At 36.1% G+C, this 20836-nt stretch overlaps 2 protein-coding genes across 6 annotated transcripts in view; one reads left to right on the top strand and one right to left on the bottom strand.

The window, feature by feature from the left end:
• The window catches only part of LOC150091086 (COP9 signalosome complex subunit 9), a 59545-nt gene extending 59143 nt beyond the window's left edge, over positions 1-402 (top strand). Inside the window, exon 5 of the mRNA XM_090374187.1 lies at positions 368-402. The gene's annotated coding sequence lies outside the window, so the exon portion shown is untranslated. The remainder of the gene's footprint in view (positions 1-367) is intronic.
• Positions 1-20836, bottom strand: part of LOC150091085 (monocarboxylate transporter 12-like) — a 183417-nt gene that overhangs the window by 4157 nt on the left and 158424 nt on the right. For all 5 annotated transcript variants that reach the window (XM_090374147.1, XM_090374129.1, XM_090374165.1 and 2 more), the window contains one exon: positions 20093-20218. In XM_090374147.1, the coding sequence (XP_090230273.1) occupies positions 20093-20218 (126 nt within the window). The remainder of the gene's footprint in view (positions 1-20092; positions 20219-20836) is intronic.

The raw sequence follows: 20836 nt of genomic DNA, 5'->3' as shown, positions 1-20836 counted from the left end.
TCTAATAGGATGGGACAACCTGCCATACCACATGCTTAAATCATTGAAATGTTGCAGTAGTTTTTTGGTAATCAAATCATATCATAAGGACTTTGGACTCTTGATAAAATAACCCTAGACTTCTGTTTTAGGGGAACTTATTAAAGCATAAAACTTTAAAGACAAGAGTAATCCATAAAGCAATTTGGAAGTCAAAGTGAGCACTGAATACAGTCAGCACTGTATTAACACAAACTCTGTCATGTTGCTTGAAACATGATCAAAAGAGTGAAATAATGTATTTCTAACAATGGAGGACATTTCTGGCATTGTTTATAAACTATAATTATTGTGAAAATAAATTGTATTTTCCTTTTATCATTTTTAGGTTTACTTTCAAAATGAAGACCCTATACAATGGGATAATAATCTCTTTGGCAAAGTTTCTGCATATCAATAACAGACTCCAGAGGCTGTTGGCTGCCTTTCATATTGGACTGTATTACTCCTAGATCTTTTGTACTGTTCAGATGTTATGTAAATTAGGATTGCTGCTACCCAAATAGAGTACCTTGAGTTTATCTCTGTTTAAGCACATTTGCCATTTTCCAGCCCATCTGCGTAATTTATTTGGACCATCTTGAAACAGCATGCCCTGATTACATGATTAACTTTTATATTGCCAGCAAATTTGAAATACCTATACCAATATCATTAATAAATATTAAAAAGAGTAAGGGGGCCCATGTGGAACCCCACTTATCACATTAGTCCATGAAGAACAGAGGCCATTTATAATCACTGTTTTACAACTAATGATCCCTTAGCATTAGCATTAGTAGAGGCATATGATGCAAGAAAGCAAGCTTATGCAGCATCAGCCAAAAAGAAACAAAAAAAAACACTTCCATTTCACCCCTCCATTCGTTCGAAATACCTGTCCAGCTGAGCCTTAAGTTTATTTAGGCTATCAACTTCCGCAACAAGGGATGGAAGTCTGTTCCACCAACCAACTACCCGCGGGCTAAAGGCAAACTTTCTCACATCTATCTGTCTGTCCTCAATTTGAATTTATGCCCTCTCAGGTGATTATTCTGAGCAAGAGGAAGAATCCCATCAGTATTGAGCATGCTCAAACCATTCAAGGCTTTATACACCTCAGTCAGATGACCTTGCCAGTGCCTAGTCTCCAGACACTGTAATTTGCAAAACTTAAGCCTTTCTTTGTAAGAGCAACCCTTTGTTCCATTCACTAATCTTGTTGCCGTTCTCTATACTCATTCCAGCAGCTCTACATCCTTCGTGAAATGAGGCCTCCAGACCTGTATACAGTACTCAAGGTGTGGCCTAACCATTGCCTTATATAAGGGAATAATCACCTCCTTATCCCTGCTAGAAAAATTCCTGTATATCATTGACAAGACGCCATGAGCTACTCTAGCAGCCTGTCTGCACTGCTCAGAGAACTTCATATCTGCCTGCACAATTACCCCCAGGACCTTTTCATTCTCTACCACTGTCAGTGTAGTACCACAGAGTTGATACGTTGCTCTGGGGTTGCTGTTTCCCATATGTAGTACTTTATATTTGTCAATGTTAAACTTCATTTGCCACCTCTCAGCCCATCTGCTTAACCTTTCCATATCCTGTTGCAGCAGCAGCATAGCATCAGTAGTGTCCTTAACAACCCTGCCAACCTTTGTATCGTCTGCAAACTTGGACATTAAGCTTGATATACCATCACCAATATCATTAATAAATACAGAAAACAATAATGGACCCAACACTGAACCCTGAGGGACTCCACTAATAACATTAGTCCACGATGAGCAGTGTCCATTGATTACCACTCTCTGTCTTCTCCCCCTCAACCATCCCTTTCCATAGCAGCAATTTGCCTCCAATGCCACACTGCTCCAATTTGTGCAGCAGTCTTCCATGTGCAACAGCATCAAAAGCCTTTCTAAGATCCAAATATATAATATCAAAGTTATTCCCTGCACATCCAGTTCTTTTGTGACTGCATCATAGTATCCAGTCAAATTGGTCAGGCAAGACTTTCCCTTAACAAAACCATGCTGTGTCTGAGCTATAACTGAAGTCTTATCTAGATGATCCTGCAGTGCTTCTTTAACCAGTGCCTCCATTAATTTTCCTGGAACAGAAGTTAAACTCACAGGTCTATAATTACTTGTGTCAGCCTTTGATCCTCCTTTGTGAATTGGGGTCACATTGGCACATCTCCAGTCTATGGGTACCTCCCCTGAGTCCAAAGAAGCTCTCATAATTATGGCTAAGGTTTTGCTTACTTCCTTTGTTGCCTCCTTTAATATAACTGGATAGATCCCATCCACCCCAGGTGCCTTTTTTATGTTTATCCTCAACAATTTCTCTCCACTTTCCAGAGAAGGGGAATGCCAGAGTTTACTTCACCTCTGGCATTCCCCTTCCTGAATAACTCTTCATGTGTGAATGTAGATGCAAAATACTCGTTTAGTTTGTTAGCCACCTGGGCAGGATCCTCAACTGTTGAACCATCAATATCCAGTGGACCAATCTGATTCATCCCTTTCCTTCTGGAGTTTGCATAGGTAAAGAACTCTTTTCTGTTTTTCTTTGCATCCTTTGCCAAGGATTTCTCATAATCTGCCTTTGCCTGCCTAATCTCCTTTGTGACTTGGTTACAGACCAGTTTATATCTATCATAGGCTTCCATGTCACCCATTAATTTATATGTATCCCATGCATTTTTCTTCTCTGTCAAATGTCAAATTAGTTCATCTGACATCCATTTAAGCCTAAATCTTGGACAATATTTCTTAGTTGATATGAAAAGCCTAGTAGCTTCCAAGATAAGTTCTTTGAATGCTTCCCATTTTGCATTTGCTGTTGGTAACATCATCAGTTGGTCCCACTGTATAGAATTTAAATACTGTCTCAGTCCATCATAGTCGCCTTTACGAAAGCAATAACCCTTCCCTTTACCCCTAATGGTAGTTACCTTTTTGAGTAAATCCCACTTCAGCACACTGATCACCGCCACCTAGTTGTTCCTTTATTTGCAGGTTCTTAATGCATGAAGAATCACTACTGATAATCAGATCAAGAGTATTACTCCCAAAATGCTGATGTAGAAAACCTTTGTCCATAGTAGTAACTTGTCCCTAATGACTATGTTGTTTCAATCATACAACAATCACAGGTGGTGCGGTTTTTTGCATCCAGTTCTTTTGTAACAACCTCAGTAGCTAATCAAATTAGTAAGGTATGATCTCTCTTTAACAAATCCATGCTGTGATTGCTTTATAGCTCCACTCCTACCAAGATGATATTACATTTATTTATTTAACCGTTAATTCCATTTCCCTGGCACAGAAGTTAAACATAGAGGTGTGTAGTTACATATCTCACCTTTTGAACCACCCTTGTGAATAGGAAATCTATTTTTCCTGTTCTAATCATATTTTCATTAATGATGGTTAAAGGTTTAATTACCACTATTGAACATAATTGTATAGATTCCATCAGCCCCAGACAAGATACTTGTTGACATCAGACATAAATTTTTGTGAAATAAATGTGACAGAAGGTTGTTCCAATGAACAAAAGTAGAAAAAATTAGTTAACTACGTCTTTCTAGTAGTTAACTAAGCTTTCTTTGCCCCATTGAAAAATTACACAGAGATCAGCATTTCATGAACTGGTTGAAGCTGCTTGTGCAGAGGAAGGTTTCTCAAACTAGACAGCAGAATGTAGTGGGCTATCATTGGAAAAACTATGGTCACGATTTTTCAGTAAAAGGTTGTTTATACTAGAGGAAAAGACTGAGGGAAAGAAGTGTGCCTTAGGGAACACCTGCATTAGTTAAGAAGGTAAAAGACAGAGCTATCAATTTCAGTGACTTTTCATGGAGAAAGCTGACTACCCAGTTGCAAAAAACATAGAATGCAAACCGTAAGAAGGAAACTTGTTTAGAAGACCTTGTTGCCAAACATCAAAACCCTTGGAAGTTACAAGAGCAACTTTTTCATCAACCTTTTCCATTGAAATTGTCCAATGATGCGTAATGTAATCCAGGATCTCACTGGTGGATAAACACTGACAGAACTCAGAGTTGGTGGATTTCTCTAGTACTTCAGAAAGAGTAAAAGTAAGTGCAATGAGGCAATAGTTGGAAAGGAGGGATTTTCATTACCTTTTTTGGGGATGGGCTGGATAGAGCTAATTTCCATGCAGATGGAAAACGCATGACCATTCTGATATTCCTTGTCAGAGATATCCTCATCTGAAATCTCTTTTTTGATTTCCACTGGCTTAAAAACCCCATTACTCCATTTTGTGAAGTTTATCTGTTCCCTCTACTAATCACTTGGAAAAAGCTCTTTGACTTCCTATCTTTGAAACTTGACTTTCTGTAGTCTTTTGCCCAAATGGTGAGAAGTAACCAAGTTTTGCTTGGTGATTTTAATGTTCACAGCTCCAGTTGTGAACATTAAAATCACCAAGGCTCCAGTTTTCTAGTTACACAGACCCAGTTGGTTGATAGGCTGAGGTTGATATGATGAAAAATGACTCCACGCAGCTTGTTCATTTACTTATCAGAATACCAGGCAATCCTAAATCTGCATACAAAACACTCTTAAACCTTTCCTCACCAACAACCCTTCAAAGTGCAATTCAATGTTAATGAATTGCACTTTGAAGAGCTCAGATATTTCTGTTTGAACAGAAATTTCGTTAGGCGTGACAAGAGAAAAATTGAGGAAATGCTAATAGAAAATTAAATTACAAGTAAATAATGCTGTTTTCAGTGCACAAGTAAGAATATCTGAAAACAAATAACAACATCAAGGGCCTTGCTCCTGTACATATTCCGAAGCACTCTCCACTTTGACCAGCTACTCGGCATACTCACTGCAAATGTCCGGTCACAGAGATGCTCAAAAATGGCCAAAGGAGGAAAATAGAGCAGCAGTATTACAATTAACAAATTTAGAGAACGAACAAGTTGATCATTTCAATTTGTACAACTCATAACAATTTCTTACAAGTTCAATTTTTAGGGTTGAGAAGTAGTTTTTTGTTGTTATTAAATTTCATTAAAAATTTTTGTTTTGTATTTTGACAGAATAAATCCTTATTCAAAATTAAACTTGGAGTATTTCAACTTTCCTTAAACATACAACTAATTTTTCCTTAGCACTGATTGAATTTTGAAATTGTTGTTTTGCCCTTGTATGTCATCCTTAATTAGATTATACAGGAAATTAAATTCTTTATTCATCCATAAGTAGATTTTAAAAAAATTTTCATTTTCTTCTAAGTCCTGCAGTAAATGATGGAATTTGCCTTTTTCTGTTCTCTTCCGGTTTATGTTGTGTATCCATTGCGTACTCTTTTGTTTTCTCAACTATATGAAAAGCACATGTATTTTCTAAATCTTCTTCGAAATCTGAAGAAGAGGATGAACTGTGGCAATTCATTTCACTTCAGCATTCCTCAAAAGAGAATAACACATATACAATGTTACAGTAGGGTTGCTAGGCGTACCCCATTTCGGGTACAAATACCCCTTTTTTGGAATTATATTTCCAAGATACCTCTTTTTTAAAATTTGAAATGGGATATTTGAAAAAAGCAGAAATCATAAAACACCTTGTTTAGATGATTATTTAAGAAGAAAGAATTAACTGATGATAAAGTTGGCATTGAAATGCACCCTTAAAGACTCAAAAAACGACATTCTATCCTATTTACAAAGAGGGTTATAGAATATTTATATTATGCTTCCTTTGTAACCTTTTACATTCTACTTGACTTCTTTTTTATTGCATTGTAATGTTTTAAGGCTCAGGCAACAAACTTTTTTTTATTTAAAACTCCAAATATCAATATCGATGTGCTGTATGAAGAATATGTTCTGTTGAAATCATTCCAGTCCATAAAAATATTGAGACAAAAGACCTCAAAAATACCACAGATATTTTGATAAAATTTTTAAATGCATACGAAGTACGTAATACAGAAAAAAATATTAATTTTGTTTTTGCTTTGCCTCATTCAAATGCAATAAGTGAACGAGTATTTAGCTTAATGGAAAAAGGATTGAAATAAATAAGACCTAAAGAATGGTGATGGAGAACTGATGATGAAAATCAATCACAATATGTCATGCAAACATTTTTACACATATGTACTAAAAAATGAGAAACTTAAAGAAAATTTGCTCAAATGAAAAGGATTGCTAGGTAAATATTTTCTTTTTGATAAAATAAATCAAGTTTATTGAATATGTATTGTAAACAATTATGTAAAACATTTGACGTTAATATTTATAAAAGTTTCCTGTAGTGTTTATAACTCTTGCAATAAAATTTTCCAAATTAAACAAATTAAAGCACAGGCCACAATTTGGTTAATTTTATTAAAATTTGACTAATTTTGCATTCTATGAACTTGAAAAAATCAAAAAAATATAGAAATAAAATATTTGTTATTAAAATTGTTGGTTTTTTTTAAAGACATAATGCGAGTACCCCAAAACGAGGAATGAATACCCAAAACATAAGCTTGAGTACCCAGAGATCAAATTTTTAATCTGGTCACCCTATGTTATAGTGATGCTTCTGTGACTGACTTCACAGTTTACACTAAACAGTGACATGACAAGAGCCCTGTGATGTGATAATAGTGTGTTTCCACCTTAAAGTGCAGGGTTACCGTAGCATGTTCTCTTAAATGACAATGTACGTCACGTTAATTATAGCAGTACTACTAATACTACTATTAATTAATACTAGTCTACTACCATTACTTCTACTACTACTAATACTACTATTAATTAATACTAGTCTACTACCACTACTTCTACTACTACTACTACTACTAAATTATTGGTATATAATATTTTTTGTCTTATTGTCTTTTTTTTCCTTTTTTCAGATATAAAAGTATAAATTATAAATCATCTCTCCAAAATGTATTTTCACAAATCAGGAGCCCAGAAAAGAAAAGACAAGAAAGAACGAGAGGAAAATTAAAAAATGGGTCAACAAATGCTCTTTCAATTTGGATTAAGTGCAGCTTCAAAAATTTTTTCATTGAACTAGTAGTAGTAGTAGTAGTAGTGGCATGTGATGCAAGAAAGCAAGTGTATGAGCTTATGCAGCATCAGCCAAAAAAAAAAAAAAAAAAAAATCACACCATTCCCTCCAAATGCCTGTCCAGTTCCTCCTTAAATTTATTCAACCTATCAACCTCCACAACGACAGATGGAAGTTTGTTCCAGTAATTAACCACCCGCTTGCTAAAGGGAAATTTCCGCACAACTATTCTACATCTGTCCTTTCTTAATTTGAATTTGTGCCCCCGTAATCTGAACAAGTGGAAGGATCCCATCAGCGTGCTCAACCCATTCAAGGCCTTATACACCTCAATCAGATCACCGCGCAGGTGCCTAGTCTCCAGCCACTGCAATTTGCAGAACTTAAGCCTCTCTTGGTAAGAGGATCCCTTTATTCCCCTCACTAATCTTGTTGCCCTTCTCTGTACACGCTCAAGTAAATCTACATCCTTCCTAAAATGAGGCCTCCAGACCTGTACGCAGTACTCAAGGCGTGGCCTGACCATTGCCTTATACAGAGGGATAATCACCTCCGTTTCCCTGCTAGCAAAATTCCTATATATCATTGACAAAACCCCATGACCTGCCCTTGCAGCCTGTCTGCATTGCTCAGAAAATTTCATATCTGACTGCACAATTACTCCCAGGTCTTTTTCATTTTCCTACCACACAGTTGGTACGTTTCTCTGGGGTTACTTCTACCCATATGCAGTACTTTGCATTTGTCAAGGTTAAAATTCAGTTGCCACTTCTTAGCCCATCTGCCCAAATTATCTAGATCCTGTTGCAGTAGCACACTGCCATTACTGTCATTAACAACCCTGCCAACCTTTGTATCATCTGCAAACTTCGACATTAAGCCTGATATACCTTCATCAATATCATTGATAAATATACAAAACAGCAGTGGACCCAACACCAAACCCTGTGGGACTCCACTAATAACATTAGTCCATGAAGAGCAGCACCCATTGATTACCACCCTCTGTATTCTCCCACTTAACCATCCTTTTATCCATTGTAGCAACTTACCCTTAATACCATTCTGCTCCTGGCACTTCCGTAGCCAGGTGGGCAGGAGCAGCAGTGCGTAGCACATGCTTCTTGATTAGACTGGGGTTCAAGCCCGTGAGCCACCAAATTCGGAGAATGCGGAAAAGGTCAGGGAATGACCACCGCATATCCCCGGAGCAATATGGCCGTAGTTGCTAATGCTCCTAAAAACCAAATAACAACAACAACATTCTGCTCCAATTTGTACAATAGTCTTCCATGCGCAACAGTGTCAAAAGCTTTCCTGAAATCCAAATATATGATATGAAGTAAATCTACATCCTTCCTAAAATGAGGACTCCAGACCTGTATGCAGTACTATAGATTCTATAAACCTCATCCCAGTACTATAGATTCAGTACTATAAACCTCATCCCCAAACAAGGAGCAGTTGATTTGGGTAATCATTCACAGGATTTTGATGAAGGGACAAATGCAGAAAATGAAAATGGAAAATAGAAAGAAACAGACACACAGGAGCATGTGGAAGTGAATTTGGAAAACGAGAGAAGTAATCATAATGTAGGCCTTGACATTGGATGTATCACAACTGTGAGTTTCCATCTCAAAAGGAAATATAAAAGTATGTTACGAATGGTCACATCCTCTGCCTAGAACATTCCCAAAAGATACCTGCAATCAAGTTTTCCCAGAAAGCATACTGAAATTTCAAAGCACCAATGGAGAAAAAAGGCAATAGTCACAGAGAATGTTACCTAGCTTGGCCAGAACTAGAAAGGCGCCTGCTGTCTGGGACAGGAGTTGACACCATCTTAGAAGCGTTAATCAAAACTGAAGTTGTGAAATGATACAATCTTTTTATATATAATATCGGTGTAAATACACCATAGTTAACCCATATATTTGAGCTACGATTGTAGCGTAGAAGGCATCGTTTAAATTGTATCTCATAATGTGGTTGCCTTCACAACAAGATAGCTACTATTGAATTACTTCAAATAAATAACGCTTCTCTAGTAGAGAAGACTACTGTTATTTATTTTCAGCATACCACCACCCAGACGATCGTTTCGAAGCTTTTTGGCTTCGTCATCAGTGGGCGGGTAGGTAATACAATATGCCATCTCAGTTGCGAAGTTATATCCACATTATGAGAGATGCCAGAAGGGTGTGGTGGTAATGTATTTGAAAATTAAATGCACTAGGCATAATCCTTATGGGTTTTGATAATTAACTATATAATATCGGTGTAAATACACCATAGTTAACCCATATATTTGAGCTACGATTGTAGCGTAGAAGGCATCGTTTAAATTGTATCTCATAATGTGGTTGCCTTCACAACAAGATAGCTACTATTGAATTACTTCAAATAAATAACGCTTCTCTAGTAGAGAAGACTACTGTTATTTATTTTCAGCGTACCACCACCCAGACGATCGTTTCGAAGCTTTTTGGCTTCGTCATCAGTGGGCGGGTAGGTAATACAATATGCCATCTCAGTTGCGAAGTTATATCCACATTATGAGAGATGCCAGAAGGGTGTGGTGGTAATGTATTTGAAAATTAAATGCACTAGGCATAATCCTTATGGGTTTTGATAATTAACTATATAATATCGGTGTAAATACACCATAGTTAACCCATATATTTGAGCTACGATTGTAGCGTAGAAGGCATCGTTTAAATTGTATCTCATAATGTGGTTGCCTTCACAACAAGATAGCTACTATTGAATTACTTCAAATAAATAACGCTTCTCTAGTAGAGAAGACTACTGTTATTTATTTTCAGCGTACCACCACCCAGACGATCGTTTCGAAGCTTTTTGGCTTCGTCATCAGTGGGCGGGTAGGTAATACAATATGCCATCTCAGTTGCGAAGTTATATCCACATTATGAGAGATGCCAGAAGGGTGTGGTGGTAATGTATTTGAAAATTAAATGCACTAGGCATAATCCTTATGGGTTTTGATAATTAACTATATAATATCGGTGTAAATACACCATAGTTAACCCATATATTTGAGCTACGATTGTAGCGTAGAAGGCATCGTTTAAATTGTATCTCATAATGTGGTTGCCTTCACAACAAGATAGCTACTATTGAATTACTTCAAATAAATAACGCTTCTCTAGTAGAGAAGACTACTGTTATTTATTTTCAGCGTACCACCACCCAGACGATCGTTTCGAAGCTTTTTGGCTTCGTCATCAGTGGGCGGGTAGGTAATACAATATGCCATCTCAGTTGCGAAGTTATATCCACATTATGAGAGATGCCAGAAGGGTGTGGTGGTACAATTTAGAGATACAATTTAAATGAGATACAATTTAAACGATGCCTTCTACGCTACAATCGTAGCTCAAATATATGGGTTAACTATGGTGTATTTACACCGATATTATATAGTTAATTATCAAAACCCATAAGGATTATGCCTAGTGCATTTAATTTTCAAATACATTACCACCACACCCTTCTGGCATCTCTCATAATGTGGATATAACTTCGCAACTGAGATGGCATATTGTATTACCTACCCACCCACTGATGACGAAGCCAAAAAGCTTCGAAACGATCGTCTGGGTGGTGGTACGCTGAAAATAAATAACAGTAGTCTTCTCTACTAGAGAAGCGTTATTTATTTGAAGTAATTCAATAGTAGCTATCTTGTTGTGAAGGCAACCACATTATGAGATACAATTTAAACGATGCCTTCTACGCTACAATCGTAGCTCAAATATATGGGTTAACTATGGTGTATTTACACCGATATTATATAGTTAATTATCAAAACCCATAAGGATTATGCCTAGTGCATTTAATTTTCAAATACATTACCACCACACCCTTCTGGCATCTCTCATAATGTGGATATAACTTCGCAACTGAGATGGCATATTGTATTACCTACCCGCCCACTGATGACGAAGCCAAAAAGCTTCGAAACGATCGTCTGGGTGGTGGTACGCTGAAAATAAATAACAGTAGTCTTCTCTACTAGAGAAGCGTTATTTATTTGAAGTAATTCAATAGTAGCTATCTTGTTGTGAAGGCAACCACATTATGAGATACAATTTAAACGATGCCTTCTAAGCTACAATCGTAGCTCAAATATATGGGTTAACTATGGTGTATTTACACCGATATTATATAGTTAATTATCAAAACCCATAAGGATTATGCCTAGTGCATTTAATTTTCAAATACATTACCACCACACCCTTCTGGCATCTCTCATAATGTGGATATAACTTCGCAACTGAGATGGCATATTGTATTACCTACCCGCCCACTGATGACGAAGCCAAAAAGCTTCGAAACGATCGTTTGGGTGGTGGTACGCTGAAAATAAATAACAGTAGTCTTCTCTACTAGAGAAGCGTTATTTATTTGAAGTAATTCAATAGTAGCTATCTTGTTGTGAAGGCAACCACATTATGAGATACAATTTAAACGATGCCTTCTACGCTACAATCGTAGCTCAAATATATGGGTTAACTATGGTGTATTTACACCGATATTATATAGTTAATTATCAAAACCCATAAGGATTATGCCTAGTGCATTTAATTTTCAAATACATTACCACCACACCCTTCTGGCATCTCTCATAATGTGGATATAACTTCGCAACTGAGATGGCATATTGTATTACCTACCCGCCCACTGATGACGAAGCCAAAAAGCTTCGAAACGATCGTCTGGGTGGTGGTACGCTGAAAATAAATAACAGTAGTCTTCTCTACTAGAGAAGCGTTATTTATTTGAAGTAATTCAATAGTAGCTATCTTGTTGTGAAGGCAACCACATTATGAGATACAATTTAAACGATGCCTTCTACGCTACAATCGTAGCTCAAATATATGGGTTAACTATGGTGTATTTACACCGATATTATATAGTTAATTATCAAAACCCATAAGGATTATGCCTAGTGCATTTAATTTTCAAATACATTACCACCACACCCTTCTGGCATCTCTCATAATGTGGATATAACTTCGCAACTGAGATGGCATATTGTATTACCTACCCGCCCACTGATGACGAAGCCAAAAAGCTTCGAAACGATCGTCTGGGTGGTGGTACGCTGAAAATAAATAACAGTAGTCTTCTCTACTAGAGAAGCGTTATTTATTTGAAGTAATTCAATAGTAGCTATCTTGTTGTGAAGGCAACCACATTATGAGATACAATTTAAACGATGCCTTCTACGCTACAATCGTAGCTCAAATATATGGGTTAACTATGGTGTATTTACACCGATATTATATAGTTAATTATCAAAACCCATAAGGATTATGCCTAGTGCATTTAATTTTCAAATACATTACCACCACACCCTTCTGGCATCTCTCATAATGTGGATATAACTTCGCAACTGAGATGGCATATTGTATTACCTACCCGCCCACTGATGACGAAGCCAAAAAGCTTCGAAACGATCGTCTGGGTGGTGGTACGCTGAAAATAAATAACAGTAGTCGTCTCTACTAGAGAAGCGTTATTTATTTGAAGTAATTCAATAGTAGCTATCTTGTTGTGAAGGCAACCACATTATGAGATACAATTTAAACGATGCCTTCTACGCTACAATCGTAGCTCAAATATATGGGTTAACTATGGTGTATTTACACCGATATTATATAGTTAATTATCAAAACCCATAAGGATTATGCCTAGTGCATTTAATTTTCAAAAAAAAAAAAAAAAAAAAAAAAAAAAATCTTTTTATAGCGCATCATCGATGTTGTTTTTTTTTTTTTTTTTTTTGGTAGTTGTTGGCACATCGGCTTCTGCGGCCATAATGCACCTCTCAAGGTTTTTGCAGTACTTTGATCCAAACCCGAGGCGGGATTCGAACCCGCGACCTTTGGGTTGCCAGGCAGGCACTTTACCCACCCAGCTAGCCCGGTCAGCCATCGATGTTGTCTGCTTGGGAGAACATGGTCTGGCATTTATTGGTTCATCCCATCGAATTGGTGATTCAAATAATGGACACTTTTTAGGACTCGTTGAACTGCTCTCCAGGTGGGACCCTATCCTTCAGGAACATGTGCTAAGTATAGAGGAGTCACAGAAAAGGAGTGAGCGGCTTCAAGTTCATTATCTGTCCCCTGATTCACAAAATGAATTTATTGCAGAATGCTCGAATCTTGTGAAACAACACATTTTGCTGGAGGGGCAATCTGCAAAGTACTTTGCAGTAATAGTAGATGCCACACCAGATTCCTCCCATATTGAACAAACAACATTTCTTTTGAGATACGTACTTTTAAAAGAAATGCAGTATGAGATTCAAGAAAGATTTCTCAAGTTTGCAGATTGTAGCCACAAAAGAGGGGAAGAAATTGCTCAGTTGATAACTGATACATTGAAAGAACATGCTATTCCTCTCAGTAATTGTAGAGCTCAAGCCTACGATAATGGGGCAAATATGGCTGTAAAATACAACGGTGCACAAGCACCATTGTATACAAGAACAATGCTCAACAGAAATTTTTTCACCTTGCGGTTGTCACACACCCAACTTATATGGGAAATCTGGAAATGATGCTGCTGAATGCATACTCGAAGCAACAACCTTTTTCTGAACAATTCAAACTGTGTACCACCTGTTCAGTTCCAGTCCTAAATGGTGGGAATTACTACAAAACCATATTGGTTTTTCTCTTCATGGTATGTCTGAAACAAGATGGTCAGATCGTGTTGAATGTGTAAAGCCTTTTGCAGCTCACTTGCCTGGCATTAAATTAGCACTGGAAGACCTAGAACTAAATTTGATGGCCAAAACAAGAAATGAAGTCCATGGAGTTTTATTTTATGTGACATCTTTTGCCTGTGTTAATGTCACCTGTGTGATACAAAATATTAGTTGGCATAGATATTTGCAACAAGGTCATCCAAGCTAGAGATGCCACACTGTATGATGAAGTAGCAAACATAGAAACTCTCCTCACAGATCTGACAAAACTACGAAACAACTGGAAATGCATGTGGAATGAAGCCAAATTGATTGCATCAAACCTAAAGATAGAAATAAAACTCTCCCGTAGATGTGGTAGAGTTAGGCGCAAGAGGGCAAGGCCACATGATGACAGCACACCTGATGGTAACTTGGAGGAAATGAATGACACAGATGATATGCCAGAAGAGGCCTACTTCTTCCTACTTCAGAAAGTATGTGTTTTACGTTTTGGTAGACAATGTTATAGCAGGATTAACTGTCCACTTCAATGCTGTTAAGCAGTTGGCAGAAAAATTTGATTTCTTGTGTAAATATCTCATCATGTCTGAAAAAGATGTGGAAGAGAAAAGCTTTATCTTTATTAGAGCAATATCCTGCTGACCTTAACGGTAATGATTTTGGAAAAGAAATACAACATTTACCCTCAGTACATAAAGCAAATTTTGTAAATGCACAGTTAAAGCCATTAGATCTGTTGAACTTGTTAACAAAGTACAGACTTGGTAATCTATTTCCAAATGTTTGTGTTAGCTTAAGAATACTATTAACAATTCCAGCAACAGTAGCTTCTGCAGAGAGGTCATTTAGCAAACTCAAGCTAATTAAGAATTATTTAAGGTCTACAATGTCTCAGGAATGTCGTGGATTTGGCCAGGCTAAGTATTGAATCAAACATTGCTAGAACAATTGATTTTCATGCTGTGATTTGAAATTTTTCACAAAAAAAGGCCAGGAAAGCTCTTTTTTTTAATTAAAGTAAATACTAAACCTATATACCTTTTTTTTTTTTTTTACTTTTTGCTAATAATTATGTCTTCTGATCTGACCTGCATTGCGATATAAAATGATGTTTCAATGTGAATTATTTCTCCATATCTGTATTGTAGCATAAACAAAGATGCTCAAATCAAATGTGCTTTCTTCTCTCTGATCCTCTTTTATTTTATTTTATTTATATTTATCATGGAGGGAGTATAGGAACATAAGGCTTCAAATGCAGAAAATCAAGGCACCTCAGTAGCCAGGTGGGCAGGAGCAGCAGTGCATAGCACATGCTTCTTGATCAGACCGGGGTTTGAGCCCGTGACCACCAAATACGGAGGATGCAGAAAGGTCAGGAAATGACCACCGCATATCTCCGGAGAAATATGGCCTTAGCTGCTAATGCTCCTAAAAACCAAATAACAACAACAACAGCAGAAAAATCAACAGAGTGCTACATTCCACCCCTCTCTCATCTTCCATACCCTTTTTAGTCTTACAGGCTACAGCTCATGGCATAAAACCGTAGTGTATAAAAACAGGATGACTAATTATTATTATTATTATTTTTAGCTATAAGGTGCAAGGAAGCCTGAGGCTTATGCTGCACCAGCCAAAAAAATTCCTGAGTTACCCTGAGAGAGAGAGAGAGAGAGAGTGAGTCAGTCAGTCAGTCAAAAGTAGAAGGGAATCACCAAGAAGAGAAGAATGATGATATCCAGCTCAGGACCTTGGGTGTGCCAAGCCCATACTCACCAGATGTGAGCCCCTGGGGGTTAAACAAAAACCTGACATCAAGAGTATATGCAGCTTAGTTGTGATCCCAGTTATATTTTCATTCCATCTGACCTGCCATACATCTAATAACATGGTATGATTAAAAAGGAGAAGAAACGTGTAATGGATGTTTCTTCTCCTTTACACATTTCTTTTAGATGTAGAGTTCCTTTTTAATCTCACCATGTCAGACTAATATCTATAGTTATATCAAGAAAAGTAAAATTAATATCTTTTCTTAAAAAGTAACAAAAGGCTCTGTATATCATGTACAGGTCCAATGGCATATGTTCTTCTAATACCTCTAGTGCGTGAGTTGAAGTTGTCCTACTTGTATTGCATTCCCATTCCCCATTCAAATCTTGGTACTTTGAATATAGCAGCAATTCTTAATTTTATTAATCAAGTAATTAATATGATGCACAAATGTAAGATTAGAATCTAATATCACTTCTAAATGCTTATTTTGATTAATCATGTGTGGTGTTACACTCAGGTAGTGGAGATTGAAAGAGACCTTGGGGTAATTGTGCAGTCAGATATGAAGTTTTCTGATCAGTGCAGACAGGCTGCCAGAGTAGATCGTGGGGTCTTGTCCCCTTGGTGATTATCCCCTTGTATAAGGCAATCGTCAGGCCACACCTTGAGTACTGCGTACAGTACTGCATACAGGTCTGGGAACCTCATTTTAGGAAGGATGTAGAGTTGCTAGAATGCGTACAGAGAAGGGCAACAAGACTGGTAAAGGGAACAAGTTCTGCAAATTGCAGCTTCCGGAGACTAGGTACCTGCAAGGCAATCTGATTGAGGTGTATAAGGCCTTGAATGGATTGAGCAGGCTTAATGCTGATGGGATTCTTCCTCTTGCTCAGATTACAAACTTGAGGGGGCATAGATTCAAACTGAGGAAAGACAGTTATAGAATAGATATTCAGAAGTTTGCCTTTAGCCAGCAGGTAGATGATTGCTGGAACAAACATCCATTTGTTATGGAAGTTGATAGCTTAAATAAATTCAAGGCAGAACTAGACAAACATTTGGAATGAATGGATCAGTGAAATGGGAAGGGGTTGTTTTTTGGCTGATGTTGTATAAGCTTGCTTTCTTGCATCATGTGCCTCTACTAATGCTAATGAATGTTAGGTGTAGTGGTCATTAAAAAAAATAAAAATTTTTATTTTTATTCTTACTCCTTATTCCTTACTCTTTTTCATTTTTATTTTATATAAGAAAAGAATGTAAATAAAAAAATTATAATTGAATGAACAATACTAAGAAATTATAACTGAATTAACAGTAATAAAAATTAATAAAGAATTATCATAATAAATATGTAATATATTGGTACCATTGCTAGTGGGGTTCAGAATAAAGATATATATGGAATAAGTAAACATTTTTGAGTTATAAATATTATTATTATTATTAGCCATATGGTGCAAGGAAACCTGAGGCTTATGCTGCACCAGGCAAAAAAAAAAAAAAAAAAAAAAAAAATTCTGAATTACCCTGAGAGAGAGAGAGAGAGAGAGAGAGAGAGAGAGAGAAGGGGATCACCAAAAAAGAGAAGAATGATAACATCCAGCTCAGGATCCTGTGAGCCCCTATAAATACAAAAAAGGAATGAATAATTATAGCTAAATGTGATTATAAAGATATAGGGGAGGAGTATGGCTATAGTATCAATATAGTTAGAATATCATTTGTAGGGACAGGCTGCTACAGCCAACATTGTCAACGGACTATAAACATAATAGTTTAACCAGAACTACACAGTATTTTGAACTTTCAGACTAATGCAAACTGATTCTGAAAAAATGGTGCTCAGTAGATATGAGTGCCATAGCATGCCATTTTCATGTAATAGTCAGGGATAGGTTCCAAAAAGCTATAAATTGTCAATACTTAACCCCATTTTCAAATATATCTCATTATATATTAATATATATCAATATGCTATTATTGGTAAATAACAACATATTAAAATTTAAAGGTTATTAAATAAAAATCTATTGAAATAAAACATACATGAGCAACATTGTTTTATACAGCCACTCCACGACTTACATAAGGGTTGCATTCCACGGAACTCTACATAAGTTGGAATTTCCTTAAATGCTTAAGCAGCACTTGCAACTGTGCACGCAGAATTTGATTGAAGCGAAAAATAAATGATTGGCAAACATGTAAATAGCATTATTTATTCAATTTTTTTATCTCATGCACAGGAAAAATTACAAAAGTGTACAAAATTATAAAAATTATAAAATAACAAAAAGAGAGAGGAGAGGAGACAGGCATAATTGTCAGCAAGTTTTACCTTTTGAGCATTGTTGCCAGAATTAACTCTTCAGCTGATAAGCACGCTGCTATGGAAGTTGAGGGCTGTGGAGATTTAGAAGGGGTTTTTTCCAACACATCACAAAATTTCTCTGCAGCTGCAGAATCAGCACTGGTGACTTAATCGCATACTTTAAAGTTTTAGAAACCAGCGTGATGCTTGAACCTATTAAACCATCCATTGCTTGTCATGAACTTGGCTTGGTTCGGTGTACTTATCCTTAATATTTTCATAAATACTTCTTGCTTTTGCTTGAATGGCCATTGGACTCAGGGGCACTTGCTTCTGAATTTGATTTTTCATCCATATTATTAATAGCTTTTCCATCTTTGATATAGCACCTTAATGCTGTTTTGTGATCACTGTTGATCTTAAATGTATTGATCATTTAACATGTTCTTTTATATGCACACTGTCCCTTAAAATAGTATTCACTGTTGAAGCAGCGAGACCTAATTCTGTGCAATAGATGACAAACTTTGTCCTGCGTCATACTCTTCATTTCTAAATCAATTTTGTTTCGTTTCCTAGCACTGCCATCACTTGCACTTTCCGTTGGTCCCTTTCCCTTCACCATTGTAATAAGTAAATAGGAAATGAAGAGAAGATTCTGAAAATTTATTTGTTTTTTATATGATTGAAGATTTCAGCGAAGGGGAACTCATTTTTCCATAATACCATAATGTAAAAACCCACAGAATTCCAGTTATCGGGATTATCGCAAATTAAATGCAATAAGATCAAGTTTACTACCCGTTTATAATAGATTGCACTAACAGAAAAGCCCAATAAACCCAAAAGTGCAAATTATTTTTATTGTAGTGACCTCCAGAAATGTGTTTTAGAAAAATATCACAAATGCGTTCAAAATTGATTGTTATAACAGAACATATGATAACGATGAAAGTGTAGTGCAATTTCCATTATAAAAATGACCTTTTAGAGAGATAAATAGCTTAGTTATATAGCAAAAATTTCGACTTTCGAGGTCTTGGAACGAATTACCAAAAAAAAAAAAACAATGTGTTATTGGGTTCACATTAGGATATTTTCACGATACCATTATTTATTCCTATGGGATGCAAAATGCGTTTCCACGATTTTTTAAAGTTTGCACTGGCAAAAAGTTACGTAAAGTCGAATTTCTGTAAGTCGAGTATTACATAAGCCGGGGAGTGCCTGTATTTCATGACTAATTTTTCAAAAAATCTCAAGAAGTGGGGGAATATTCTTGTACTGGGCTGGTTTTTTTTTTTAAATATTGAATGTAAGATTTGTTGCCTAGTTTGCTTTTTTTCATTCTTCTAAAAAAATCTGTTACCGTTCAACAGATAATCTAATTTTCTTTTGAACTTGCAGCTTCTTTCGATCCATTTTGGAAACTGTTTGCTCCAAAACTTTAAAACTTCCTTTTTTATTTCAATATTTAATTCTTTCCATTTTTTGAAATCCTATCATTTTTTTTTTTTCTGTTCTCATTGTTTACAGTAAGGGTAGTAAGAATATGAATATATATACATAGGAACTGTATATAAATTTTTATATGCAAAATACCTAACAAATCAAAATATGCAGTTGCCATGGACAACCAAAAACTGAAATGATGTTAGTGAGTAAGACTGTAACATGGCAGCATGTGAGTTTTGTATGTGTATAACTTCAAATTTTTGTGTGTGTAATGGCAGATAATGTATCAAATTAATATATGTGTAACTCAAAATGTGCTTTGTAAGATGGCATGTTATAGCAAGGTGATCTTTATTTCCCAGCCAATAGTGAAATTATCATGCCACCAATTCTGCTACTATACAGAGAGGGAAAGGCTGAAAGAATCAGAAGTGCCCTATTGGTTGGTTCAGTATGGTTGCTAAAAGAACATGGGAGGCAGGATTTGCAGTTTTCCTCATCTGATCACAGCCCATTCAAATTCTGCTGGATTTCTGCTTGGTGGCCAGTACTGTAGTAAAAGCCTTTTAATTATCATTATATTAGACTTGTGTTATTTCAAAATCTTTTAAAGCCATTGCAAACTTCTAGGTTGCTGCTATGCAGCAATTGTCTTCTGTATGTGTGACAAAATGATAACAGTAAATAGATTAATAAAGTTTTATACAATCTTACCTGTGATTGGTGGACCAATAAGACAGGCCACTCCTTCAAATACTAATAATAATCCAAAAGCATTTGTTAGTTTGTCTAGTCCTAATAGGTCAACAAGGATGACCGAAGTAAGACTTACATAGGCACCTGTAAAATAGGCAGTCTGTGTTAACATCATTTACCTAGTTTCTTACATGCTTTCAGTTACACTATAAAATTTTGATATTAAAGTAATTTAGGTTAAATTATAACTAAACTTATCTTTCTGACAGGAACTGGGGGAGGGAGAGATGTTAATAAAAATATAGGGTATCATATTCTGAATCACATACTCAGTTTGCTTCTTTTGCTGTTTTGATTGCCCTGCTGTTGCTTGCTGATTTTCTCAAGATAAGGAATGAATGCTAAATAAAGATTTTTTCTTATTTATTGTTTCTTAAAATAAGTCCAACAAGAATGATAAGTGAACGTAGTTTGATATCAGTATTGTATATACAGTCGAAGCTCTTTATAGTGACCCTCTTTTTAACACCCCAACATGTTATAACATCCTATGTGGTTGGTTCCAGCCAACTTCTCATTAACCTAATGCTATTTTAAATTCAGTATAATGACTTTGAAAATAACAGGATCTCTCTATAATGACCATAAATTTCTACCTCTTAACCAGAATTTTTACTTTTTTATTACAATATTTGCATTTAAAAATAACAGAATGCTTCAAATATATTGGAGTAATTGCAGCCTGACCGTGAGAAATTGTTA

The sequence above is a fragment of the Mastigoproctus giganteus genome, chromosome 1 (genome assembly GCF_048544385.1).
Source record: "Mastigoproctus giganteus isolate SK-2022 chromosome 1, ASM4854438v1, whole genome shotgun sequence".
Classification (NCBI taxonomy): domain Eukaryota; kingdom Metazoa; phylum Arthropoda; class Arachnida; order Uropygi; family Thelyphonidae; genus Mastigoproctus; species Mastigoproctus giganteus.
Note: the sequence above shows the minus strand (reverse complement) of the source record. Positions and strands in the feature narration are given on the sequence as shown.